Source organism: Erinaceus europaeus, chromosome 17 (assembly GCF_950295315.1).
Source record: "Erinaceus europaeus chromosome 17, mEriEur2.1, whole genome shotgun sequence".
Taxonomy (NCBI): domain Eukaryota; kingdom Metazoa; phylum Chordata; class Mammalia; order Eulipotyphla; family Erinaceidae; genus Erinaceus; species Erinaceus europaeus.
Genome location: NC_080178.1, coordinates 2,217,955 through 2,245,196, shown reverse-complemented (window position 1 = coordinate 2,245,196; position 27,242 = coordinate 2,217,955). Strand labels below are relative to the sequence as shown.

Genomic DNA, 27,242 nt, shown 5'->3' with positions numbered 1-27,242 from the left:
TGTGTCGCAAAAATAAATTCCTCTAGCGGGGCCCCGCATGTCCTGCCTGGGTCTACCCAAGGGTTCCCCATGTTTTCCCAATTATGTGGGATGAGCTAAAGCAGCTGCTCCCGGGGCCTGATGTGGGGCTCCCGGTGGCTCCGCAGCCTCCCTGCCAGCTCCACCTCCTCTCTGGGAGGACACATCCAGGGGAGGGGTGAGGATGGCCAGTGGGCAGGCGGCCCCGTGGTGGCCTGTGTGATTTCCCTCAGCCCTAAGGAGTTTTGACAGATGTCTGTCTGGGACAGAAACACAGCTGGCGACTGCCAGAGGGGTGGGGGCGGTGGGCAGGAGAGCCAGTGCGGGTGGACAGACTGACAGGCGGGACCCCCCACCTCCACCCCCACCCCCCAGTCCCCAGTCCCCGCCAGCCGCCTGCCTGTCCCCAGGATTAGTCTGGGCTCTGGGAGGGAATAAGGGGCGTTTGTCCCGCTGGCTGCTGTCACTGAGCAGGAAGTAGGTCAAAGGGAAGAGAAAGGAAGCCTTGTGGCTGCCCTGGGCAGGCGCCTGGACTCCACACACAGCCAGCTGCTGCTCCAGGGCCTGAGTGCCTAAAAGCACAGGAAGTGGGGCCCCTGCTCCCAGTGTGAGGGGAAGGAGTGTGGACAAAGCAGAGGCTCCCAGCCATGGAGCAGATCACCTACAGTTTGGGAAATCCGCACAGCTGCCCCCGCTGCCCCCCGGGGTATCCCCTCTCAGCATCCCCCCATCAACACTTTGGCCTGGGCTGGCCTGGGCTGTCACCTTCCTGAGTGAGGGGCCCGCCGGGCATGGACACTTTTGCCCCAAAGACAGTCACTGACTGTCTTGTTTTAGTTGACTCCATTCCCCCGTCCCCCGTTTCATCATTCCTTTTATTTCAGATTGAGAAGGGGGGGGATACCTCAGCACTGCTCCATTGTCCATGGAGCGCCCCAGGTGCTGGGCTGCTGGCTTGTCCCCAGAGAGACACCGTGCGCCTTGCTCTGGGCACCCCTGTCCCCAGAGCCCCTGCCTTTGCCTGGGACACCTTCCCCAGTAAAACCAGTCAGCCTCTGCCATGAGGTCAGAGAGTGTGGTCAGATAGTGTGGCCTTGTGATCCGGGAGGTGGCGCTGTGGCTAAGAAAGTGTGGCCTCGCGCGAGGACCGGCATATGGAAACCCGGTTCAAGCCCCCGACTCTCCACCTGCAGGGGAGGCGCTTCACAAGTGGTGAAGCAGGTCTGCAGGTGTCTGTTTTTCTCTCCCCCTCTCTGTCTTCCCCCATCTCTCTCCATTTCTCTCTGTCCTATCCAAAAACAACGACATCAATAACAACAACAATAATAACTACAACAATTAAAAAAACAAGGGTAACAAAAGGGAAAATAACTAAATATATTAAAAAAAAAAAAAAAGAAAGTGTGCTCTCAGTTTTGTGAGGACTCTCCCTGGCCCTCTGGGACCTTCTCCACGGGCACCCTGTGACAGACAGATTCACGCTGCTTGGGACAAGCAGTCAGGTTGAGGGGAGGAGTCAGGGCCAAGTGGGGAGTCTCCCCCTTGGACAGGAGATGGGGCCCTGGCAGCAGGGTCCTCAGGCCCATGGCAGCAGCTGGAGGTGCTGGGGCAGGTGGCTGGTACTGAGCCTGGCACTCAGGTTTGTGGTGGAGCCTGGACCCGGTCTGGCCACTGCCTCTGCACCGCGCGTGGTGTCACGGTTGGGGGGATGAGCTGTGGGCCGGCCTCTGTCCCTGGGGCTGGGCAGGCCTGGGCAGCCGCTGAGCACAGAATCCACCAGTCTGGGGCAGTCTCTGCCCAGAGCTAGGAGGGATTTGAACCCAGGCACAGTCCTCCTTCATGTAGTTGTGAGAGACATCCCAAGACTGGGCCTTGGTGGGGAGACTTAGATACTTATATGAGTGATTTCACAGCTCAGAGGAAGAGGGGCTGGGGAGAGACAGTGTGGGGTTCTGCAAAAGACTCTCCTGCCTGAGGCTCTGAGGTCTCAGATTCAGTCCCCAGCACCACCATCAGCCAGAGCTCTGGGCTCTGGGCTCTATCTTTCTTTCTCTCTTCATCTCTCATTCACTAAAAAATGAATTAAAAGGGAGTCGGGTGGTAGCGCAGCGGGTTAAGCGCAGGTGGCGCAAAGCGCAAGGACCGGCATAAGGATCCCGGTTCGAGCCCCCGGCTCCCCACCTGCAGGGGAGTCGCTTCCCAGGCGGTGAAGCAGGTCTGCAGGTGTCTGTCTTTCTCTCCCCCTCTCTGTCTTCCCCTCCTCTCGCCATTTCTCTCTGTCCTAGCCAATGACAACGACATCAATAACAACAACAATAACTACAACAAGGGCAACAAAAGGGAATAAATAAATAAATATCTTTTAAAAATTAATTAAAAATAAGAGAGGGGGAGGTCGGGCTGTAGCGCAGCAGGTTAAGCGCACACGGCGCAAAACTGGAGGGCCGGTGTAAGGGTCCCAGTTCGAGCCCCCAGCTCCCCACCTGCCGGGGAGTCGTTTCACAAGTGATGAAGCAGGTCTGCAGGTGTCTGTCTTTCTCTCCCCTCTCTGTCTTCCCCTCCTCTCTCGATTTCTCTCCGTCCTATCCAACAACGATGAAAATAATAATAACTACAACAATGAAAAAAAAACAACCAGGGCAGTGGTAGGACTCTGCATAAACCGGCGTTTGCCTGGACTCTGGTTTCTGCGTCGCTGGCCACCCGGTGTCGAAGCAAAGTCCCGCCTGGGCGGAGGGAGGCCAGCGGCACAGCGCCCACACCTGCCGGCCTGAGGCTGGGGCCATGGCTTGTCCGCGAGGGTCCCCGGCGCCTCTGCCAGGCCCTCTTGTCATCCGCTAACTGCCAGCCTCTGACCCTCCCCGACCTCTGAACCCCAACCTTTCATCCCAGTCTGACTTCTGCCCCTGCTGACCTCTCACCCCGACTTCTGCCCCTGCCGATCCCTGACCCGACCGCTGACCCGTCCCCGACGTCTGACCCTGACCCCAGACCACCACCCCCAGGCGCCGAGGAGGTGCTGCTGCTGGCGCGGCGCACGGACCTGCGGCGGATCTCGCTGGACACGGTGGACTTCACGGACATCGTGCTGCCGGTGGCCGACATCCGGCACGCCATCGCGCTGGACTACGACCCGCTGGAGGGCCACGTGTACTGGACGGACGACGAGGTGCGGGCCATCCGCCGCGCCGCCCTGGACGGCTCGGGGGCGCAGACGCTGGTCAGCACCGAGGTGCACGACCCCGACGGGATCGCCGTGGACTGGGTGGCCCGCAACCTCTACTGGACCGACACCGGCTCCGACCGCATCCAGGTGGCCCGGCTCAACGGCACGTCCCGCAAGGTGCTGGTGGCCGAGGACCTGGACGAGCCCCGCGCCATCGTGCTGCACCCCGCCGCCGGGTGGGTGAACTGCGAGGCCCGGCTTCTGGAACCTTCTCTCACGCCGCGGGCCCCGGAGGCAGGGCAGAGCACGGGCTCCCCGCTTGTGATTCCGGGGCGGGGAGGGTGTGTGTGTGTGTGTGTGTGTGTGTGTGTGTGTGTGTGTCTAAGACCTTGTGTTTCTTTTCTCTTTTTCTTTTCTCTTTTAATTATTTTTATTGGGTAGAGACAGCCAGAAATTGAGAGAAAGGGGGCGATAGGGAGAGAGACAGAGAGACACCTGAAGACCTGCTTCACCACAGGCGGTGAAGCAGGTCTTCAGGTGTCTGTCTTTCTCTCCCCCTCTCCTCTCTGTCTTCCCCTCCTCGCTCTGTTTCTCTCTGTCTTATCCAACAACGAACGACATCATCAACAACAGTAATAACCGCGACAAGGCTACAACAACAAGGGCAACAAAAGGGGGAAGAAATGGCCTCCAGGAGCAGTGGATTCATGGTGCAGGCACTGAGCCCCAGCGATAACCCTGGAGGCAAAAAAAAAAAAAAAGCAAACGTCTGCTCAGCTCTGCCTACAGTGGTGCTGGGACCTTCGCCTGAAGCATGGAAATATTTTTATTTATCCATTCATTCATTCATTCCCTTTTGTTGCCTTTACTGGGAAATCTTTTTGTAGAACCTCTCTGCTGTCTCCCACCCTCCCTCCCTCCTTTTCTCCCCAGTGGGGTCTTTTGCCTGCAATTGCAATATTCCTGGTAGACTCAACTTTTAAGTTGAGACAGAGAGAGAAGAGAGAGAGGGAGCGGAGCTCGCTCCCCCCCACAGGAAGCCTCCCCCACGCCCGGCGCTCCCGCGAGGCGGCCAGCCCACAGCTCCCGCTCCGGCCTTCACACTTGGCAGACTGTGTGCTCTGCTTCCTGGCTCCCCTTTTAATCGCTTTTTAATGTTCTTTCTTTTATTTTTTATTGATTTATTTTCCCTTTTACTGCCCTTGTTTTTAATTGTTGTGGTTATTGATGTTGTCGTGGTTAGACAGGACTGAGAGGAATGTTGTTTCTATCTTTTTGCTGCAAGGTTCTCACTGAGGCTTCTGGCCTACACAACTCCGCTGCTTCCTGGGACCATTCATTTGCTCTTTCTTTCTCTTTGATAAAGAGAGAGAGAGAGAGAGAGAGAGATGGGGGAGCGAGAGAGAATGAGAGGCGTTGGCAGCCCTGCTCTGCTGCTTGTTATGCTTCTGTCTTGCAGGTAGGGGACCCAGGGCTTGAACCCGGTGCTCGCACATGTAATGAGCTCTCTACTGTGTGCATGTTCTCCTGACTGGCTTTTTATTTATTTATTTTTATTTATTTTATTATTATTTTTACCAGAGCACTGCTTACCTCTGGCTTGTGGTGGTGCAGGGGATTGAACCTGGGACTTTGGAGCCGCAGGCGTGAGAGTCTGTTTGCATAACCATTATGCGATCTACCCCTGCCCTATTTTATTTTATTTATTTATTTATTTATTTATTTATTGCCTTCAGGATTATTGCTGGGGCTCAGTGTCTGCATCACGAATCCACTGCTCCTGGAGGCCACTTTATCCCATTTTGTTGCCCTTGTTGTTGTTATTGTTATTGTTGCCATTTATGTTGTTGTTGTTGGATAGGACAGAGAGAAATGGAGAGAGGAGGGGAAGATGGAGAGGGGGAGAGAAAGACAGACACCTGCAGACCTGCTTCACCGCCTGTGAAGCAACTCCCCTGCAGGTAGGGAGCCAGGGGCTTGAACCGGGATCCTTGAGTGGGTCCTTGCGCTTTGCACCTCGTGCCCTTAACCTTCTGCGCTACCGCCCGACCCCCAGCTTTTTCTTTCTTTAACGGAGCACCAGGGAAGGAAGTCAGGGCTCTGCATGTGTGCGACCTGCTGGGTGTCTCAAAGGGACAGGCTGCTCCTGGGTGGGGCGAGAGTCCCTGGCGTGGGGCGGTCGTGGGGAGAACAGACTCCGAGTCCATGCCAGCCCTGCCGGTCACTGGCCTCCGGAGAAACTCAGTTACTGGCAGGTGTAGAGGCCCATAGCGTTCCTGGGACAGAAGGGGGTACACGACTGAGCAGCCTGGCATAAGGCAGATACTGGGAGTCCAGCTGAACTGGTTTCTCTTAGTCTCTCATTGCTCCTGGGGCTGCAGGAAACCTACATTGGTACCTGGGAACTCTCATTCAGAGAAGGTTCTAGAAGGTCCTGGGCTACTTCCTTACTTCCTCAATGCTCCAGCTCTCAGGCCAGTCTGGGGAAGAGAGAGGAGGTACCCAGCACTTTCTGACCCAAGGGACCCTTGTGATGAGGCCCATGCTGGGGACCCCTCAAACTTGGGGGGGGGTCCCTGTCCTGGGTGTATCTGTCCCTCTTGTTCCCTTCCCGGGGGAGCTGGGTGTGGTTCTCAGCCCTGGAGACACCATGGGGACAGAATGACTGACAGTGATACAGATGCTTGCTTCTCCTGCAGACTCATGTACTGGACGGACTGGGGGGAGAACCCCAAGATTGAATGTGCCCACCTAGACGGGCAGGAGCGGCATGTGCTGGTGAACACGTCCCTGGGCTGGCCCAACGGGCTGGCGCTCGACCTGCAGGAGGGCAAGCTTTACTGGGGGGATGCCAAGACCGACAAGATCGAGGTGAGTCCTCCCAGGTCCTCGGAGCCCGGGTGGGCACCCTAGCCCCCAGGAGAGGGGGCGCCAGCCTCCCGCCCCTTGGCCAGACATGGGTCCTGACATGAGAGACTATGTTACGAGCACCTTGGGAGAGCAGTGCTTTATAGTCTGAGAAATTATCTTGGGAGGCTGGTGGGGGTACACCCAGGGACACTCTGAACTACTGGTGTGACTTCTTTTGTTTCTTAGACTTTCTTTTTTAACTTTTAATTTTTTAAAAATATTTTATGGGAGTTGGGTGGTTGTGCAGTGGGTTACGCACACGTGGCGCCAAGCACAAGGAGCGGCGTAAGGAATCCGGTTTCAGCCCCTGGCTCCCCACCTGCAGGGGAGTCGCTTCACAGGTGGTGAAGCAGGTCTGCAGGTGTCTGTCTTTCTCTCCCCTTCTCTGTCTTCCCCTCCTCTCTCCATTTCTCTCTGTCCTATTCAACAACAATAAACAAACAACAAGGGCAACAAAAGGGAAAATAAGTATTTAAAATATATATTTTTTATTTATTATTTATTTTACTTATTTACTGGACTGAGACAGAGAAAAATTGAGGGGGGAGGGGAGACAGTGAGAGAGAGATAGAGAGCCACCTGCAGCTCTGCTCCACCACTCATGAAGCTTCCCCCCTGCAGGTGGGGACCGGGGGCTTGAACCTGGGTTTTGTGCTCTGTAATGTGTGTACTTAACCAGGTGGTCCACCGCCTGGCCCCAACTTTTAATTTTTTAAAAATTATCTTTATTTATTGTATTGAGGCAGCCAGAAATCTATAGGGAAGGAGGAGGCAGAAATAGAGCGGGTGGAGCAGGATGGTGGCGCACCTGGCTAAACGCATATAGTACTAAGTGCAAGGATCCTAGGTCGAGCCTCCTGATCCCCACCTGCTGAGGGGTCGCTTCACAAGCACTGAAGCAGGTCTGCAGGTGTCTGTCTTTGTCTTCTCCTCTCTGTCTCCCCTCTCCTCTCAATTTCTCTCTATTTTTTTTTTGCTTCCAGGGTTATTGCTGGTACTCGGTGCTTGCACTACGAATCCACTGCTCCTGGAAGCCATATTTTCCCCATTTTTGTTGCCTTGTTGTTGCTGTTATTGCTGAGAGAGGGAGAAGGGGAGAGAAAGAAAGAAAGAAGGAATGAAGGAAGGAAGGAAGGAAGGAAAGAAGGAAGGAAGGAAGGAAGGAAGGAAGGAAGGAAGGAAAGAAAGACGCCTGCAGACCTGCTTCACTGCCTGTGAAGCGACTCCCCTGCAGGTGGGGAGCCGGGGACTCGAGCCAAGATCCTTATGCCGGTCTTTTGGCTTCATGCCATGTGCACTTAACCCGCTGCACTACTGCCCAACCCCTCCTCTCTTTCCTATCTAATGAAAATGGACAAAATGATTGCAGAAACGTGCTGGTACCGAGCCCCAGCAATAACACGGAAGGAGGGGGAGAGAGAGACAGACACAGAGAGAGAGAGAGAGAGAGAGATCTTCAGCACTGCTTCACCACTTACAGAGCCTTTTCTCTGCAGATGGGAACCCGGGGTTCGAGCATGGGTGCTTCTGCACTGTAATATGTGTGTTCAACCAGGTGTGCCACCTGGCTTGTCCATCCTTGTTTTAATTCTGGTGATTTTATTATTGTTTTTGGTTTTTTTTGCCACCAGAGTTATCGCTGGGGCTCGGTGCCTGTGAGATGAATCCACCACTCCTGAGGTGGACTTTTTTTTTTTTTTTAAGGATAAAGAGAAATTGAGAAGAGGGGGAAATAGGGAGAGAGAAGGATAGACACCTGCAGCCCTGCTTCCCCACTCACAAAAGCTTTCTCCCTGCAGGTGGGGAGCGGGAGGGAGGGCTCGAACTCAGGTCCTCGTGCTTAGTACTATGTGCACATCACCAGGTGCACCACCGCACGGCCCCCTAGTTCCAGAGATTGCACGTACATGCGGACAGAGCGAGAGACGCCACGGCCTCGGAAGCCCCCCTGTGCTGTGGTCCTCAAAAGTGGTGCCAGGACTCAAATCCGGGGCTTTCAGCATTGCTTAGGGCCCGAGCCATGTCCGCCTGCCGCCCTGGGCCCCTGCCAGAGTCTGCAAAGACAGAGGCCCCTGGCGGGCGGGCGGGCTGGACGTCTGCCCCGTGTCCTCCTCTGACGCGGTGCCCTCCCTTGGTGCCCGCAGGTGATCGGCGTGGACGGGGCGGGCCGGCACACGCTCCTGCAGGACAAGCTGCCACACATCTTCGGCCTCACGCTGCTGGGCGACTTTCTGTACTGGACGGACTGGCAGCGGCGCAGCATCGAGCGCGTGCACAAGGTCAAGGCCAGCCGCGACGTCATCATCGACCAGCTGCCCGACCTCATGGGGCTGAAGGCCGTGAACGTGGCCAAGGTGCTCGGTGAGTGGGGTGGCGTGGGGGGACCGGTGTCCCAGTTGGAGTGGGCAGGGTGCACACTTCTTACCCTGCGTGAGGGCCTGGGTTCAAGCCTGTGGTGCCACATGGGAGCGCCGTGCAGAGGGGCAGCTCCACAGGTGGTGGGGAGGTACCCTGTTCTCTCACTCTCTTTCTGTCTCTGATAGAAAGGCAAAGAGGGGAGTCGGAGGTAGCGCAGCGGGTTAAGCGCAGGTGGCGCAAAGCGCAGGGACCGGCGTAAGGATCCCGGTTCGAGCCCCCGGCTCCCCACCTGCAGGGGAGTCGCTTCCCAGGTGGTGAAGCAGGTCTGCAGGTGTCTGTCTTTCTCTCCCCCTCTCTGTCTTCCCCTCCTCTCTCCATTGCTCTCTGTCCTATCCAGCAACGACCACATCAATAACAACAACAATAATAACTACAACAATGAAAAGACAACCAGGGCAACAAAAGGGAAAATAAATAAATAAAAGTAAGTGGTCCGGGAGGTGGCGAAGTGGATAAAGCATCGGACTCTCAAGTACGAAGTCCTGAGTTCAGTCCCCAGTGACACATGTACCAGAGTGATGCCTGGTTCTTTCTCTCTATCCTCCTATCTTTCTCATTAATAAATAAATAAAATAAAAATAAATAAATAAATAAAAAGAAAGGCACAGAAAGGAGCCAGGCAGTGGCACACCTGTGGTTGAGCACACACGTTACAGTGTGCAAGAATCTGGGTTCAAGCCCCCAGCCCTCACCCGCAGGGCAAAGAAACTTCATGAGTGGTGAAGCAGAGCTGCAGGGGTCCTTTTCTCTACTTTCCCTCCTTGCCGCCAGGACTGTTGCAGGGGCTCAGTGCCTGCACTATAAATCCACTGCTCCCAGCAGCCTTTTTTCATTTCCTTCTAATTTTTCTATTAGATAAGACAGAGAGAATTTGAGAGAGGAAGGAGAGAGGGAGGGAGAGAGAGACTTGTGCATCCCCGCTTCACCACTTGTGAAGCTTTGCCCCTGCAGGTGGGGAGTGGGGGCTTAAACCTGGGTCCTTGTGCCTGGCAATATGCTAAGTTAACTAGGTAAACACCAAATCGCCCCCCATTTCTCCTCCGTTTCTTTTTTTATATTTATTTTCCCTTTTGTTGCCCTTGTTATTTTTTTATTGTTGTTGTAGTTGTTGTTATTGTTGCATAGGACAGAGAGAAATGGAGAGAGGAGGGGAAGACAGAGAGGGGGAGAGAAAGACAGACACCTGCAGACCCGCTTCACCGCCTATGAAGCGACTCCCCTGCAGGAGGGAGCCGGGGGCTCGAACCTGGATCCTTACGCCAGTCCTTGCGCTTTGCGCCATGTGCGCTTAACCCGCTGCGCTACCGCCCGACTCCCCCTTTCTCTCTTTCTATCTCTCAATTTCTCTCTGTCCTATCTAATAAAAATTAGAAAGAAAGAAAGAAAAAAACAGGAGAAAATGGCCGCAGGTAGCAGTGGATTCCTAGTGCCTGCACCAAGCCCCAGTGATAACTTTGGTGCTAATAAAATAAGTAAATAAATAAATAAATAAATAAGAGTAAAGGCGGGGGCTGGCTGGTGGCGCACCTGGTTGAGCACATGTTACAAGGCACAAGGACCCAGGCTGAGCCCCCGGTCCCTACCTGCACAGGGGCAGCTTTGCGAGTGGAGAGGCAGGGCTGCAGTCATCTCTCTGTATCTCCCCCCCTTTTTAAAAAATGTGGTTTTTTTTAATATTTATTTTCCCTTTTGTTGCCCTAGTTGTTTTATCGTTGTAGTTATTATTGTTGTTCTTGATGTCATCATTGTTGGCTAGGACAGAGAGAAATGGAGAGAGGAGGGGAAGGCAGAGGGGGAGAGAAAGACAGACACCTGCAGACCTGCTTCACCGCCTGTGAAGCGACTCCCCTGCAGGTGGGGAGCCGGAGGCTCGAACCAGGATCCTTCTGCTGGTCCTTGAGCTTTGCGCCACGTGCGCTTAACCCGCTGCGCTACCGCCTGACTCCCATATCTCCCCCTTTCTATCGTCCCCTTCTCTCTGGATTTCTGGTTGTCTTATCTGATAGAGAAAGAGAGAGGGGTCCACTAGGAGCAAAGCCCAGGCTGCTAAACCCCACAGGTCAGCGAGGTCCCCATCTCCCCACGTACCGTGAGCTGCCGTGTCCCGCCAGCTGGGTGTGGGCGCTCACCGGCCTGCGCCTCCTCCAGGAAGCAACCCGTGCGCCGAGGGCAACGGGGGCTGCAGCCACCTGTGCTTCTTCACGCCGCGCGCCACCCTGTGCGGCTGCCCGCTGGGCCTGGAGCTGCTGGGCGACCTGAGGACGTGCATCGTGCCCGAGGCCTTCCTGCTCTTCAGCAGCCGCGCCGCCATCCACCGCATCTCGCTCGAGACCGCCAACAGCGACGTGGCCATCCCGCTGGCCGGCGTCAAGGAGGCCTCCGCCCTGGACTTCCACGTGGCCGACAACCACATCTACTGGACAGATGTCAGGCTCAAGGTACCTCCCCCGCCCGGCCCTGTCCCTGCATCCCTCCACTCCACACTCCAGTGAAAGTATCAGGGCTTGGGGGCACACTGTACACTTCACCTGCAGAGGCCCGGGGTTCAAGCCCTGGTGCAGGATGGGGCACCACGCATGGCCCCGAGGGAAGCTCTGTGGATGACGGCTGCGTGCTATGCTGTCTGTCCCCTCCCTCTGTCTTATCTCTCCTTCTTTCTCTTCTAGTATTTTATTTATTAATGATAAAGGTAGGAGGAGAGAGAGAGAATACACCAGACATCATTCTGGTACATTTGCTGCTGGGGATTGAACTCAGGACCTCATGCTTGAGAGTCCAATGCTTTATCTACTGCACCACCTCCCAGACCCCCCCCCCTCTTTTTAGGTATTTATTATTGGATAGAGACAGAGAAATTGAGAGGGAAGAGAGAGACAGAGAGACACCTGCGGCCCTGCTTCACCATTCGTGAAGCTTTCCCCCTGCAGGTAGGGACCAGGGGCTTACCCAGGGTCCTTGCTCATGACAAAGTGTGCTTAACCAGATGCGCCACTGACTGGTCCTGCTCTTTCTCTCTCTCAAAAATAAAACATGGTTGGGGAGATATCTCAGCCTGTTAGAGCATAAACTTGCAGGCCTGAGGTCACAGAGGTCACAGAGGCCACAGAGGCCACAGCGTCTGGCCCCGACACCATCTTACACCAGAGCTGGTCCCCACCTCTCGCTCCTACTCACCCTGTCGCTCACACAGTCAATCAACACAGAGCAGCTTGGGAGGTGGCTCAATAGGGAGAATGTTGGACTCTAAAGCACAGGGTCCCAAGTTCTATTCCCAGCATAGTATGTGCCCCCATCGCATTAGTACTTAACAAAATGTTAAACACACACACAAGGGGGTCGGGCGGTAGCTTAGCGGGTTAAACACACGTTGCACAAGGTGCAAGGACTAGCGTAAGGATCCCGGTTCGAGCCTCCGGCTCCCTCCTGCAGGAGGGTTGCTTCCCAGGCGGTGAAGCAGGTCTGCAGGTGTCTGTCTTTCTCTCCCCCTCTGTCTTCCCCTCCTCTCTCCATTTCTCTCTGTCCTGTCCAACAACAATGGCATTCATAAAAACAGTAGTAATAACCACAAGGATAAATCAACAAGGGCAACAAAAGGGGAAAAAATGGCCTAGAGGAGCAGTGGATTCGTGGTGCAGGCACTGAGCCCCAGCGGTAACCCTGGAAGCGCCACCACACACACTCACACGCGCACACACACACACACGCTTAAGAGGGGGCCGGGTGGTGCTGCGCCCAATGAGGCACACGCATTACCATACTCAAGGACAGCAGTTCGAGCCCCCGCTCCCTACCTACAGGGAGGGAGCTTCACAAGTGCTGAAGCAAGTATTACTGAGGTCTCTGTTTCTCTTCCTATCTCTCCCTCCTCTCTCAAATTCCTCCCGTCCTATCAAATAAAGTATGGGACAAAATGGCCACCAGGAGTGATGGATTTATCATAGAGGTCCCAGCGATTACCCTGGTGTCAGAACAAATCAGGCCGGCGAAAGAGCTCACTTGGATAGAGCTCTTTTGTGCCGTGTGCATGACCCAGGTTCGAGCCCCACCTGTACCACACTGAAGGGAGCTCTGGAGACTGGTCTCTTTCACTCTCTCTGCCTCTCACTAAACCAAATAAATAAATCACATCATAAGGGGGCCGGGAGGTGGCTCACCAGGTCTGTCTCCCCTGGCTTCCAGCCGCCAGCTCCTCACGGGAAGGCCCCGGGCACTGGGGGAGCTCTGTGGATGGTGGAGCCGTGCTGTGGCTGTTTCTTTCTCTGTCTGTCTGTCTTTCTGTCTGTGGAAGGAAGATCCTAGAAGGACGGCCCAGGAGCAGTGGCTCCTGCTCACGGCCCACCCCGCCCTCCCCCAGACCATCAGCCGGGCCTTCATGAATGGCAGTGCCATGGAGCACGTGGTGGAGTTCGGGCTCATCTACCCGGAAGGCATGGCGGTGGACTGGATGGGCCGGAACCTCTACTGGGCCGACACCGGTACCAACCGCATTGAGGTGGCGTGGCTGGACGGCCAGTTCCGGCAGGTGCTTGTGTGGCGAGACCTCGACAAGCCGCGCTCGCTGGCCCTGGACCCCACGGAAGGGTGAGGCGGCTGCGGCCGGGGTGTGGCTAGCTCGCCCCTTAGAGGGGACTCGGGAGCTCGGGGCAGCAGGTGGGGCCCCAGTGGGTCAACACCATCACATGGGGGCCCCTCAGAGCCCCGGGATGGGCTTGCCAGCAGACCCTGCTGTGCGCAGGCTTTGAGACACTCAGCGGGGGTCACCCTGCACCCAGGACTTGCTGGGACGGCAGAGTTGTCCTTTGTTCCCACTGGGATACTTACTGATTTGGAACTGGGCCTCCAGCAGGCACGATTTTCCACTCTTTATCCAGCCAGATCGAGTAGGGGAGAGAAGCACAACACTAGAGCTTCCCCTGGGGCCATGGTACTGTCATGTGGTGTTGGGGCTCCAGCTCGGGCCTTAAAACAGGGCAAACTCCCCACCCAGTGAGCTGTCTCTCTGGCCTTAAGTTTGTCGGGTTTTTCTAACAATTTTCCTTAAGAAATGTTATTATCTTTATTTGTTTATTAGATACAGATCATCAGAAATTGAGAGGGAAGGGGGAGATAGAGAGGAAAAGATACCGGAAGCCCTGCTTCACAAAGCTTTCCCCCTGCAGGTGCGAATCAGGGACTTGAACCCAGGTCCTTGTGCTTTATAACATGTGCACTTAACCAGGTGCTCCACCACCTGGCCCCTACTTTTTCTTTTTTTTTTTTTTTTTTAATTTTTTAAATCTTTATTGATTTTGAATAGAGAGAGAGAGAAGTTGTGAGGGAAGGGGGAATAGTGCCGAAAAGAGACAGAAACCTGACCTCCTTCACCACTCGTGAAGCTTTTTCCCCCTGCGGGTGGGCACCAGGGACTTGAACCTGGATCCTTGCGCACTGTACTGTGTGCACTCAACCACTGTCTGGCCTCCTCCAGTTTTTCTGACCCTTTTCAGGGAGAAGCAGCCAGAGAGGGAGGAGAGACACCTCAGCACTCTCCATCCATCCGTAGTATCCCTTTGGTGATCCCGTGTGGTGTCAGGGCCTCACGCAGAAAAGTTATACACTGCCTGCTGGGCCACCTCCTGGGCCTGCAATTGCTTTTCGTTAGAGGGAGAGAGAGAGAGAGAGAGAGAGAGAGAGAGAGATCGCCCCTTCACTCCCAGGGAATCCTTGCCGCTCTTGGGGAAGAATTGAGCTCAGGGCCTCATCCACATGGAGGTGTACTCCCTGCTGGGCCACCTCCTGGCTTCCCCGGTTTGTTTTGGACCCAGGGCTCAGCCCAGCAGGCCTGTGCACAGGGACAGGTGGGGCCTGGGGACCGCAGACAGGGGCCAGCGTGGGGGCCCCAGTGACCCAGTGGAGGGTCTGCCTCCTCCCTGCCTCCACTGCAGGAAGGCCCCTGGGGGCCCCTCTCTCCAGAGGAGGGGTCAAATGGAAGGCGTGCTGGGTGGGCGGTGGCACTCTGACCCCCGACTGCTCCCCCCCCCCCCCCCGGGCTGCAGTTACATCTACTGGACGGAGTGGGGCGGGAAGCCCAGGATTGTACGGGCCTTCATGGATGGGACCAACAGCGTGACGCTGGTGGACAGGGTGGGCCGTGCCAACGACCTCACCATCGACTACGCAGAGCAGCGTCTCTACTGGGCAGACCTGGACACCAACATGATCGAGGCCTCCGACATGCTGGGTGAGGCGGGACCCACGCCCCGGTCAGGCGGCCCCCTCTGCAGGGGTCTGGGTGGGGGCACGTGCAAACCCCACACCGGGTGGTCTGGCCCTTCACCTGCTGAGAGCCAGGCCCCGGGCCGCCCTGTAGATTCCAGGGGAAACAGAGCCCCGGGGTGGGCAGGGGAAGCTCGCCGGGTCCCTCACCCAGGTGCCACCTGACCTCAGCCCCTAGTTCTGGGGCCACTCACGGCTGCCCCTCCACCCCCGAGCAACAGCTGGGGCTCAGGGGGCCGCACAGGGCCTTGAACTCTGGGTTCGAGAAACTGAGGCCCAGCAGCCGAGCGGTTAGTCCCGGGGTCCCTGTTCCTGCCCTCGGCTGCGTTCCCCACCCCAGTCCCCCGCCAGCTGAGCCATGTCCGTCCGGCTGCCCGCAGGCCAGGAGCGCGTGGTCATCGCCGACGACCTCCCGCACCCCTTCGGGCTGACCCAGTACAGTGACTACATCTACTGGGCCGACTGGAACCTGCACAGTATCGAGCGGGCCGACAAGGCCAGCGGCCGTAACCGCACCCTGGTGCAGGGCCACCTGGGCTTCGTGCTGGACCTGCTGGTCTTCCACGCCTCGCGCCAGGACGGTCTCAACGACTGCGCCCGTGCCAACGGCCAGTGCAGCCAGCTGTGCCTGGCCGTCCCCGGGGGCCGCCGCTGTGCCTGCGCCGCCCACTACACGCTGGACCCCGGTGGACGGAACTGCAGCCGTGAGCAGGGCGCAGGGGGACGGCGGCGCCGGGTCCTGGGAGAGGGGGAGCCCCGTGCAAGGGGCTGGCAGCACCCACGGGGGCCTCTGCATGGCCAACCCACTCACCGTCGTCAGTCACTTCCACATACTTTTATTGACATTATTATGATTATTTTCTTCCTTGTTTTATTGCATAGAGACAGAGAAATTGAGAGTGGGGAGGAGATAGGGAGAGAGGCAGAGAGAGAGAGACACCTGCATCTTTCACCACTTGTGAACTGTCGCCCCTTGCAGATGGGGAGTGAGGGCTCAAACCCAGGTTCTTGCACACTGTAAGATATGCCTTAAATTTTACTTATTTTGCTTAGACAGAAATCGTGAAGGAAGGAGGAGATAGAGAACGCAGAGAGAGAGAGAGAGAGAGAGAGAGAGACAGGCATTTACAGCCCTGCTTCACCACTCGTGAAGCTTCTTCCCTGCAGCTGGGGACCAGTGGGGACTCAAACCTTGGTCCTTGCACATGGCAACAGCTGTGCTGCCAACCAGTCCCTCATTTTTCTTTTTTAAAAATAGTTTATTTATTCATGAACAGAAGGAGAGAAAGATCCAGACATCACTCTGGTACATGTGCTGCCGGGAATTGAACTCAGAGCTTTAGAACACTGCGCCACCTCCCAGACCACCTATTTTTTACTTTTTTAAATGTGGTACCACAGTCTTAAGTATGAGCGCTTCCTGGTGTGACTTTTAAAAAATTATTTATTTATTCCCTTTTGTTGCCCTTGTTTGATTGTTGTAGTTATTGATGTCGTCGTTGTTGGATAGGACAGAGAGAAATGGAGAGAGGAGGGGAAGACAGAGAGGGGGAGAGAAAGACAGACACCTGCAGACCTGCTTCACCGCCTGGGAAGCGACTCCCCTGCAGGTGGGGAGCCGGGGGCTCGAACCAGGGTCCTTATGCCGGTCCTTGTGCTTTGTGCCACATGAGCTTAACCCGCTGTGCCACCGCCCGACTCCCCTGGTGTGACTTTTATAATCGATTTTTCAGTGAGAGACCCCTGCTCTGACCCCAGACCTTCTGTTCTGAACCCAGGCCCCCCTGGCCGCACAACCCCCCTGACCCCAGTCCCCCAGCCTCCTCTGACCCCACCCCACCCCACCCCTGTCGCCCCCGCAGCGCCCGGCACCTTCCTGCTGCTGGGCCAGAGAAGCATCATCAGCCGCCTGGTGCCCGAGGACCCCCCGAGCCCCGACCTGGTGCTGCCGCTGCAGGGGCTGCGCAACGTGCGCGCGCTGGGCTTCGACCCCCGCGCCCGGCGGGTGTACTGGGTGGACGGGCGCCTGAACATCAAGCACGCGCGGGCGGAAGGCGGCCAGGCGAGTACGGGGTGCAGTGCAGGGACCGCAGGGTGCAGGGTGCCGGGGGAGGGGTGAACCCCTGTGGAGGGGGGATCCCAGCGGGGGGGGGGGGAGGTGGGGGGCTGATCTGAACCCCAGCCAGGGGTGCGCAGGGTGCTCGCCAGGACTTTTTCGCACATGTCTGATTCCACTGCCCCCAGTGGATGTTTTTCCTTTTCATTTCACGGGGTTAGATAGCATAATGGTTATGCAAACACTGTCATGTCTGAGGCTCCAAAGTCCCAGTTTCAATCGCCTGCACCACCATAAGCCAGAGCTGAGCAGTGCTCCGGTTACAAAAAGAAAAAGAGGGGGGGTGGGAGGTAGCACAGCGGGTTAAGTGCACGTGGCGCAAAGCGCAAGAACCGGCGTGAGGATCCCGGTTCGAGCCCCCGGCTCCCCACCTGCAGGGGAGTCGCTTCCCAGGCGGTGAAGCAGGTCTGCAGGTGTCTATCTTTCTCTCCCCCTCGCTGTCTTGCCCTCCTCTCTCCATTTCTCTCTGTCCTATCTGGCAAAAACAACAAGGGCAAGAAAAAAGGAAAATAAATAAATAGAATATTAGAGAAAAAAAAGAAAGAGAGACAGAGACCACAGCTCGGCTCTGTCACTCCTGGGTGTGTGTGCAGGGACGAGAGCAGGCCGCAGTCCTGGCCGAGCATGTTTGGAAGGAGCGGACCCCAGGCGGTGGTCTCTCTGGTTTCAGGGCCCCCAGGCCATCTGTCTGATCCCCGCACCCATGTGCCCACAGCCGGTGGTGCTGACGGGTCTGAGTCCCGGCCAGCACACGGAGCGACAGCCTCACGACCTCAGCATCGATGTGTACAGCCGGGCGCTCTTCTGGACGTGCGAGGCCACCAACAGCATCAACGTCCACCGGCTGGACGGGGACCCCGTGGGCGTGGTGCTGCGTGGGGAGCGAGACCGGCCCAGGGCCATTGCAGTTAACCCTGAGCGCGGGTGCGAGGTTCTGGGGGGTGGCCATCCAGAGTGGGGCCTGAGGGGCTCCTGCTGTTTTGAAGATTTTTTCTTTGGCTGTGGGGAGAGCTCACTTGGGAGATAAATTGAGAAGGAGGTGGGAGTCAGGGGTAGCACAGCGGGTTAAGCGCACGTGGTGCAAAGCACAAGGACCGGTGTAAGGATCCCAGTTCGAGCCTCTGGCTCCCCACCTGCAGGGGAGTCGCTTCACAGGCGGTGAAGCAGGTCTGCGGGTGTCTGTCTTTCTCTCCCCCTCTCTGTCTTCCCCTCCTCTCTCTGTTTCTCTCTGTCCTGTCCAACAACGACAACAATAACTACAACAATAAAACAAAAGCAACAAAAAGGGAATAAATACATAAATATTTTTTAAAAAATTGAGGAGGAGGGTGACAGAGAGAGAGGGAGACAAAGAGACATCTGCAGCACTGCAGGTGGGGACTGGGGGCTTGAACCTGCGTCCCTGTGCATTGTAGCACGTGTGCTCAGCCTGGTGTGGCTTCACCTGGCCTGGTAGGCAGAGCACACCCTCCAACAGGCATGAAGGCCTGGATTCGAGTCCTGGCACCTCGTAGGGTCGCCATGTGAAAGAGGCTTCACAGTGGGGCCGGATGGTGGCGCACCTGGTTAAGCACTAACATTACAATGTGCAAGGATTCGAGCCTGGGTTCGAGCCCCCAGAACACACCTGCAAGGGGAAAGCTTCACAAGTGGTGAAGCAGTGCTGCAGAGCTCTCTCTCTGTCTCTCTTCGTCTCTGTCGCCCCTTCCCTCTCCATTTCTGGCTGTCTATATCCAATAAATGAATAAAGATAATTAACAAATTAAAAGGAAAAAGAAGCTTCACAATGGCAGAGTGGAGCAACGATGTCTCTCCTCTCTCTCCCCTTTCTCTTTCTCTCTCTCTCTCTCCATATCTTTTTTTTTTTTTTTACTGATGTTGTTTCTTCTGCTCTTTTAGTCTTGGGCACTTTGTTTATTTTAAGATGGATTTGGTGAGCCTTTCATAAATGGTACACTGTAGGAGCTTAATTAAATATCCCCTGAGAATCAAAATGGATGTGGAAAAGTCACTCATCTAGGAGAATATCTTCCTAAATTAGGAAGGGACGGTTAGGGAATCTAACCTTGTAATCCCACGAGAAGGTTGAGGGGACTGGAGCCAGGACTGGGTGGAGGAGAAAGGGATGTATTGCGCAGGCCAGAAAGCCCAGCTCGTTTCACCCTCCCTTACACACCTGTAGGCTTGGGTGGAAGACAGCTTCTGGGCTTCCAGAAACAGGTGGGCATGTTAGGTTCTTTTTTTTTTTTCTTTTTTATTTTTATTTTTTTTTCTTTTTTATTTAAGAAAGGATTAATTAACAAAACCATAGGGTAGGAGGGGTACAACCCCACACAATTCCCAACACCCAATCCCCATAACCCACCCCCTCCCCTGATAGTTTTCCCATTCTCTATCCCTCTGGGAGCGTGGACCCAGGGTCATTGTGGGTTGCAGAAGGTGGAAGGTCTGGCTTCTGTCATTGCTTCCCCGCTGAACATGGGCGTTGACTGGTCGGTCCATACTCCCAGTCTGCCTCTCTCTTTCCCTAGTAGGGTGGGTCTCTGGGGAAGCGGAGCTCCAGGACACATTGGTGGGGTCTCTCTCCATATCTATATCTATCTATATATATGTATATATCTCCATGGCGCTGCCTGGGAGGTGGCTCAATGGGTAAAATGTTGGGCTCCCAAGCATGAGATCCTGAATTAGAACCCTGGCATCTCATACGCCAGAGTGATGCTCTGGTTCTCTTGCTTTCTCTCATATAAACAAATAAACCTTCAGGTTAAGTGCCTGTGAAGCAAAACGCAAGGACCAGCATAAGGATCCCGGTTTGAGCCCCCGGCTCTCCACCTGCAGGGGGGGGTCTCTTTGCAAGTGGGGAAGCAGGTCTGCAGGTGTCTGTCTTTCTCTCCCCCTCTCTGTCTTCCCCTCCTCTCTCCATGTCTCTCTGTCCTATCCAACAACGAAGACATCAATAATAACTACAACAATAAAACAAGAGCAACAAAAGGGAATAAATAAATATTTAAAAAATAATAAAATAAAAATAAAATAAATAAATGCCTTTTGAGAGAGAGACAGAGATGGAGGAAGGAGGAAGAGACTGAGCCCCTCAGCCCGGGTGGGTTTGGCTGTTCTCCACCTCTCTGTCAGCCGACAGTTCTCCAGGGTTAGCAGCTCGGAGGCGTGGGACTCCCCGGTCGTAGGACCTTCTGTGACCACCCTGACGCCCGCCCCCCAGGTACCTGTACTTCACCAACATGCAGGAGCGCGCGGCCCGGATCGAGCGAGCCGCCCTGGACGGCACGGAGCGTGAGGTGCTGTTCTCCAGTGGTCTCATCCGGCCCGTGGCCCTCGTGGTGGACAATGCGCTGGGCAAGCTCTTCTGGGTGGACGCCGACCTGAAACGCATTGAGAGCTGCGACCTGTCGGGTGCGCCGGGTCGGGGGGCGGGCCGTGGGCAGGGTGTGGAGGCACACCGGCCCCCCACTTCTGGTTCTGTCTGTGGGTCTGGACCACCCCTGTGCAGAGCAGATGAGACTCAGAGAGGATGAGTGGGCGCCCGAGACTTCCCAGCACGGTGGGTTGTGTCAGGGGTCCCCCGGGCAGGGGATGGGTGTGAGTGGGTGCTTAGAGGGTCAGTGCCGGGCTAGCGTGGGGGGGGGGCCTCTTCCCGAGTGGTGCTCTCTGGGTTGGAGAGAACTCGACCAGAGCCAGCCTGGGCTGCTACTTACTCAGCGACGCAGGAGAGAGGGTCTTGAACTCGTGGCGGAGTGGTAATGCAATGTCTTTATTGATCCGAGAGACAACGCTTTTGTAGGATAGAACCGGAAGTGGCAAGTCGGAAACAGTCATGGTTTTGGGGTCGGTCTTTTGGGTTTGGTTCAGGCTGTAGGGTCAGGGTCAAGGGCTAGGGAGATCGCAGGGTGGCCATGCAAAAGGATTCATGCCAAAGGTCCTCGGTTCAGTCCCCAGCACCACCAGGAGCCAGAACTGCTGAGCAGTTTTCTGGTAAAAAGGAAGTAGGGGGCTGGGCAGTAGTGCAGCGGGTTAAGTGCACACAGTATGAAGCGCAAGGGCCCATGTGAGGATCCCGGTCTGAGCCCCCGGCTCCCCACCTGCAGGGGGGACGTCTCACAAGTGGTGTGTGCAGCAGGCCTGTAGGTGTCTGTCATTCTCTCCTCCTCTCTTTCCTTCCCCTCTCAATTTCTCTCTGTCCTTCCAATAATTTTTTTTAAAAAAAAATGGAAGAAATGGCCTCTAGGAGCAGTAGATTCCTAGTGCTGGCACCGAGCGTCAGTGATCACCTTGGAGGCAAAATAATAATAATTGTTATTGTTGTCAAACTTCATGTCGACTGTAAAGTTAGTCTTAAATAGAAAAAGAAAAATACGTTAGCACTATTTCAGGTGACAGCATCAGGATTTAGGTCAAGGTCAGGGTTTTGGTTCAGGGATCAGTGTTTTGGGGTCAGCTTTAGGGTTTGCTCAGGGCCAGGGATCAGGCCTTATTAGGTCAAGGTCAGAGGTTAGGATCAGGGGTGAGGGTTAGGGTCAGCACCAGTGTCAGGGACGCTCGGTACTCAGGGGCATCTGTCTGCCCTCAGGTGCCAACCGCCTGACTCTGGAGGATGCCAACATCGTGCAGCCCGTGGGCCTGACTGTGCTGGGCCGCCACCTCTACTGGGCCGACCGGCAGCAGCAGACGATCGAGCGAGTGGACAAGGCCACCGGGGCACAGCGCACCCGCGTGCAGGGCCGAGTGACACCCCTGACGGGCATCCACGGTGTGGAGGACGTCAGCCTGGAGCTTTGTGCGTGACCCGCCTGAGGGGGCAGGGACCCACGGGCAGGCTGTGGAGAGGGGATGCAGGCAAGGTCCTCTCAATGCAGTCAGCCCCTGCCCTGCAGCGGTGCCCGGGTGGGAGGCAGACCGGACCTCCTTTCATGTCTCTGCAGCGACCCACCCCTGTGCCCAGGACAACGGCGGCTGCTCGCACATCTGCATTGCCAAGGGGGATGGGACACCCCGGTGCTCCTGCCCTGTCCACCTTGTGCTCCTGCAAAACTTGCTCACCTGTGGAGGTGGGTGTCAGCTCAGCATCTCGAGGGACGGGGCAGGGCACGAGGGGAGGGTGGTGTGCAGCGTTAGAGCACTGGACCTATGTTCTCCAAGTTCCAGGTTTGACCCCCAGCACTGCACATGCCCAGAGCCCAGGAGGGGAGCTCTGCTACACACACACACACACACACACACACACACACACGCACTTTTTCTCAAATAGGAAAAAAAAAAAGTCTTTTTAAAAATCTTTTTGCGGCCAGGTGGTGGCACAGCTGGTTAAGTGTAAACATCACAATGCTGAAGGACCCGTGTTCAAGCTCCTGGTCCCTACCTGTGAGGGAAAGCTTCACTAGTGTTGAAGCAGGGCTGCAGGTGTCTATCTCTCCTCTCCTCCTGGAAGGACTGGATGGGTAACTGGTAGCACAGCCCTGACCCCGGGTACAAAGCAGTGCCAGCGGCTGCCAGACCTGGGGATGGTGTGGAGATAAGAAACATGATTGTCAGGCTGGCATAACAGCTCAGGTCTGGGGCTGGCTCTCAGGACATGGAAGGAAGTTTCGGTGCTGTGATCTCTTTGACTTTCTCTTCCTCTGTATTTCTCCTCTATCTCGCTCTCTCTCTTTTAGAAAAAAGGGATTCCAATGCACTGTGCCGTTCTAGCTTATGGTGATGCTGGGGCTTGAACCTAGGACCTTAGAGTGTCAGGCATGGCTATCTCAAGAAAGGCGATTGTCACTGTGACCGTGATGAGGCCTAGCTGTGCTGGGGCTCCGCCAGTAACCTTGGATCCTCTGTCTCCCCTTCTGCCCTGCGGGCTCCCGGGGCCATCCTGCCCCTTTGCTTCTGGCCTTGTGGCTGCATCGTGCCCCAGCAGGTGTGCGTGCCTCCCCTTCCTCGCTAAAGCCCCCGGGTTCATGTCTTGCTCTTTCTGCAAACATTCGTCACCGCGGCCTTGCTGGTGCTCTGGGCGCTGGCCAAGGGGCACAGGGCCGAGACGTGCCGAGGTCCCCAGGCCTGGTGTGACGGTGACCGTTCCCCCAGAGCCGCCCACCTGCTCCCCGGACCAGTTCGCCTGCGCCACCGGGGAGATCGACTGCATCCCCGGGGCCTGGCGCTGCGACGGCTTCCCCGAGTGCGACGACCAGAGCGACGAGGAGAGCTGCCCCGTGTGCTCGGCCGCCCAGTTCCCCTGCGCCCGCGGCCAGTGCGTGGACCTGCGGCTGCGCTGCGACGGCGAGGCCGACTGTCAGGACCGCTCTGATGAGGCCGACTGCGACGGTGAGGCCCCGCCCCCTGAGCCCCGTCCATTCACAGGGCTGCTCCCGCCCCACTGCTCAACGATGACCCCGCCCATCCGATCTCACTGGGTGAGCTCATCCCCTAGAGCCCCGCCCACACAATAGTGTCCACTCAGGACTGGCCCCGCCCTTTCCCAGCCACTCCCAGGACTGGTCCCGCCCCTTTAATCCTTTCTAACCCTGCTAGACCCGCCCATCGATCTCACTAGCTGACCTCATCCCCTAAGCCCCGCCCACACAATAGTGTCCACTCAGAACTGGCCCCGACCACCGAGGCCCCACCCCTCTCAGTCCCATCCATTCACAGGACTGGTCCCGCCCCTCCCATCCACTAGGGCTGACCCTGCCTGCTAGACCCACTCAGCCCATCTCACCCCCTAAGCCCCGCCCACACAGTGATGCTCACTCAAAACTGACCCCGCCCCTCCCAGTCCCATCCATTCATAGGGCTGGTCCCGCCCCGCCCAGCCAATCAGCGATGACCCCGCCCGCTAGACCCGCCCCTCAGGGTCCCATCCATTCATGAAAATGGTCCCAGCCCTCCCACTCGACCCGCCCACCCGATCTCCCTAGGTGAGAGCGCATCCTCTAAGCCCAGCCTACATAATAGTGTTCACTCCGACCTGGCCCCGCCCACGCAGACCCCACCTATCCGATCCTATCCACTCGTGAGCTGCCCTCATCCGCCTAAACCCCACCCACCCGCACAACACCATCCACTCAGAGCTGGCCACGCCCGTGCAGACCCCGCCCTCCAGGCCCTACCTGAGCTGGTCACTCCCAACAGGTCCCGCCCACATGCCCTGGCCCATCTGACCACGCCCACCCAGGCCCTGTCCTATCCCCGGCCACAACCCACCACTGTGCCCGCCCCCGGCCACACCTCCGGACCTGGCCACACCCAAACAGGCCGCAGCAGCCCTGCCCAGGCCTGGCACTGCACAGGCTCTGCTAGGAGGGAGTTATTGGGGCCAGGAGGAAAGCCTGCCACCCCCAGGCCTATTCTTCCAGCACTGGACCTGGAGCCCTGCTGGGAGGGCTGACCTCAGCTTCCCCAGGATTCCAGCGCTCCAAAGTCCCAGGTTCAATCCCCCGCACCACCATAAGCCAGAGCTGAGCAGTGCTCTGGTAAAAAAAAAAAAAAAAAATTAAAGAAAGTGAGAGGTCTCTCTCTGTATCTCTTTTTCTTCTTCTTCTTCTTCTTTTGAGACTTTATTTATTTATGAGACAGGAGAAGAGAGAAAGAACCAGACATCACTCTGGTACATGTGCTGCTGGGGGTCGAACTCAGGACGTCATGCTTGAGAGTCCAGTGCTTTTATCTATTGCGCCACCTCCTCTTACAAACGACCCGTTGACTGGCCCCTGAGCGACACTGAGCTCCTCTTGCTGTGTCCCTGGCAGCCTGCATCCAGCTCCTGTTGGCAGAACACGCAGAGCTGCCCATCCAGCCACCGTCCACTGTGCCCACCAGGAGGCATGGTCATCTGAGAGGATGAGGACCTGGGGGCCATTTCTCCAGATGGTTCTATAAAAGCCACTGGACTTGCAGCTCACAAACTTTACTATTTTTTAAAATTTTATTATCTTTATTTATTGGATAGAGACAGCAAGAAATCAAGAGGGAAGGGGGAGGGAGAGAGACACCTACAGCCCTACTTTACCACTTGTGAAGCTTTCCCCCGCGGGTGGGGGCTGGGGGCTCGAACCCGGGTCCTTGTGCGCTGTTAACATGTACACTTAACCCGGTGTGCCACCACCCGGCCCCAACTTTTTTGTTTTTAATATTATTTATAAGACAAGGGAGAAAGAGAGAACCCAGAGCATCACTGTGACACGTAATATTGTGAGAGCTGATTCAGGACCTTGTGCTTTCTCCATGTGCCCTCCTCCCGGGCTACCCACACACGCCTAAGTCAGGGTATCTGGGGTCACACCAGCTCTTTCCTTCCCGCTCTGCACCGGGCATCTCAGCTGAATAAAGACACACCCCAGGGCCTCAAAGCCAACACACCTGCTCCCTGTCTCGGGAACACCAGACCCCTGAATCTGCACACCACTGAGCGGCCACGTGCCCCAGCCCCTGTTTTTTTTTTGTTTTTTTTTTTGGGGGGGTGGCAGCGGGAGCTCCAGCTAGGCGCCCCCTTCTGGTGCAGACCCTACCTGTGCAGCTGGCATGCCTGCCTGGCTTAGCTGCCCCTCCCCCATGGGCTGGGGACACTCTGCAGGGCCCTGGCCTGACTATGAGCCCCCATTGTGTCCCCCCCCCAGCCATCTGCCTGCCCAACCAGTTCCGGTGTGCCAGTGGCCAGTGTGTGCTCATCAAACAGCAGTGCGACTCCTTCCCCGACTGCTTCGATGGCTCTGACGAGCTCATGTGTGGTAAGTGAGTGTCTCATGGGGGGGGGGAGGCGGGGGGGCATGGAAGCCTTCTTGGAGGAGGTGGCAGCTGTGAGCCTGAGCTAGGAGTGGGAGAGTGAGTGGCAGGCCCCATTCACACAAGGCCTGGGCAGATGTGACTTCACTCTGCAGCAGCTAAGGCACTGAGACAGGACCAGGGAGCCCCATTTCCCATTCTCTGACAGCCGCTGTGTGGCCGGTGTGCATGCACACACACGCATGCACGCACACATGCACATACACATGCACACACACATGCACACACAACATGCACACACATGCACACTGTGTGACACCTTTCTGTACAGTCAAAGGTGCAGGGCCCAGAGCATGTGTCACGTGAAGTCAGGGAAGGCTTCCTGGGGGCAGTGACTCAGGAAGGGAACTGGTGCGATTGAGTGCAGCGGGACCTGGGCAGAGAGCTCGGACTGCAGGAGAGGAGAGCAGGGTTCCCCCAAAGGACTCCTGGGCCCCTCCGAACCTCCTGACCCCCAGGCCACACTCCAGAGACAGAAGCCTGGAGTAGGAGGACACAGATGGAGAACAGCAGTATTTGTCACTCTTCTACCAGGCAGGGAGTCCTCAGCCTGTCCTCAGCCCTCAGTCCTCAGCCCTCAGTGCTCTGTCCTCAGTGCTCTGTCCTCAGTCCTCAGTGCTCTGTCCTCAGTGCTCTGCCCTCAGTGCTCAGCCCTCAGTGCTCTGTCCTCAGTGCTCTGCCCTCAGTGCTCAGCCCTCAGTGCTCTGCCCTCAGTGCTCTGTCCTCAGTGCTCAGTCCTCAGTGCTCTGTCCTCAGTGCTCTGTCCTCAGTGCTCTGTCCTCAGTCCTCAGTGCTCTGTCCTCAGTGCTCTGCCCTCAGTGCTCAGCCCTCAGTGCTCTGCCCTCAGTGCTCTGTCCTCAGTGCTCTGTCCTCAGTCCTCAGCCCTCAGTGCTTTGTCCTCAGTGCTTTGTCTTCAGCCTTCAGTGCTCAGTACTCTGTCCTCAGTGCTCTGCCCTCAGTGCTCTGTCCTCAGTGCTCTGTCCTCAGTCCTCAGCCCTCAGTCCTCAGCCCTCAGTGCTCTGCCCTCAGTGCTCTGCCCTCAGTGCTCTGTCCTCAGTCCTCAGCCCTCAGTGCTCTGCCCTCAGTGCTCTGCCCTCAGTCCTCAGCCCTCAGTGCTCTGCCCTCAGTGCTCTGTCCTCAGTGCTCTGTCCTCAGTGCTCTGTCCTCAGTCCTCAGCCCTCAGTCCTCAGCCCTCAGTGCTCTGCCCTCAGTGCTCTGCCCTCAGTGCTCTGTCCTCAGTCCTCAGCCCTCAGTGCTCTGCCCTCAGTGCTCTGCCCTCAGTGCTCTGTCCTCAGTCCTCAGCCCTCAGTGCTCTGCCCTCAGTGCTTGTCCTCAGTGCTCTGCCCTCAGTCCTCAGCCCTCAGTGCTCTGCCCTCAGTGCTCTGTCCTCAGTCCTTAGCCCTCAGTGCTCTGTCCTCAGTGCTCTGCCCTCAGCCCTCAGTGAGACCACTGGCTGGGCCTTGTCACCCCGCCGTCACTTCCCCAAACTGGTCGGTGTTGGGCAGCAGCGGCCAGGCTGTGACTGTCCCGTGGTCAGAGTTGAGTCTCACGTCTGCACTCGCCCTTTCTGGTCCG

General features: G+C 56.5%; 1 protein-coding gene across 4 annotated transcripts in view; it reads left to right on the top strand.

The window, feature by feature from the left end:
• The window catches only part of LRP5 (LDL receptor related protein 5), a 62,620-nt gene that overhangs the window by 27,565 nt on the left and 7,813 nt on the right, over nt 1-27,242 (top strand). For all 4 annotated transcript variants that reach the window (XM_060177239.1, XM_060177238.1, XM_060177241.1 and 1 more), the window contains 14 exons: nt 3,024-3,420; nt 5,884-6,055; nt 8,239-8,455; nt 10,661-10,950; nt 12,867-13,093; nt 14,548-14,732; nt 15,148-15,471; nt 16,630-16,829; nt 17,599-17,807; nt 20,110-20,300; nt 21,475-21,681; nt 21,827-21,952; nt 22,974-23,210; nt 25,502-25,612. In XM_060177239.1, the coding sequence (XP_060033222.1) occupies nt 3,024-3,420; nt 5,884-6,055; nt 8,239-8,455; nt 10,661-10,950; nt 12,867-13,093; nt 14,548-14,732; nt 15,148-15,471; nt 16,630-16,829; nt 17,599-17,807; nt 20,110-20,300; nt 21,475-21,681; nt 21,827-21,952; nt 22,974-23,210; nt 25,502-25,612 (3,093 nt within the window). The remainder of the gene's footprint in view (nt 1-3,023; nt 3,421-5,883; nt 6,056-8,238; nt 8,456-10,660; nt 10,951-12,866; nt 13,094-14,547; nt 14,733-15,147; nt 15,472-16,629; nt 16,830-17,598; nt 17,808-20,109; nt 20,301-21,474; nt 21,682-21,826; nt 21,953-22,973; nt 23,211-25,501; nt 25,613-27,242) is intronic.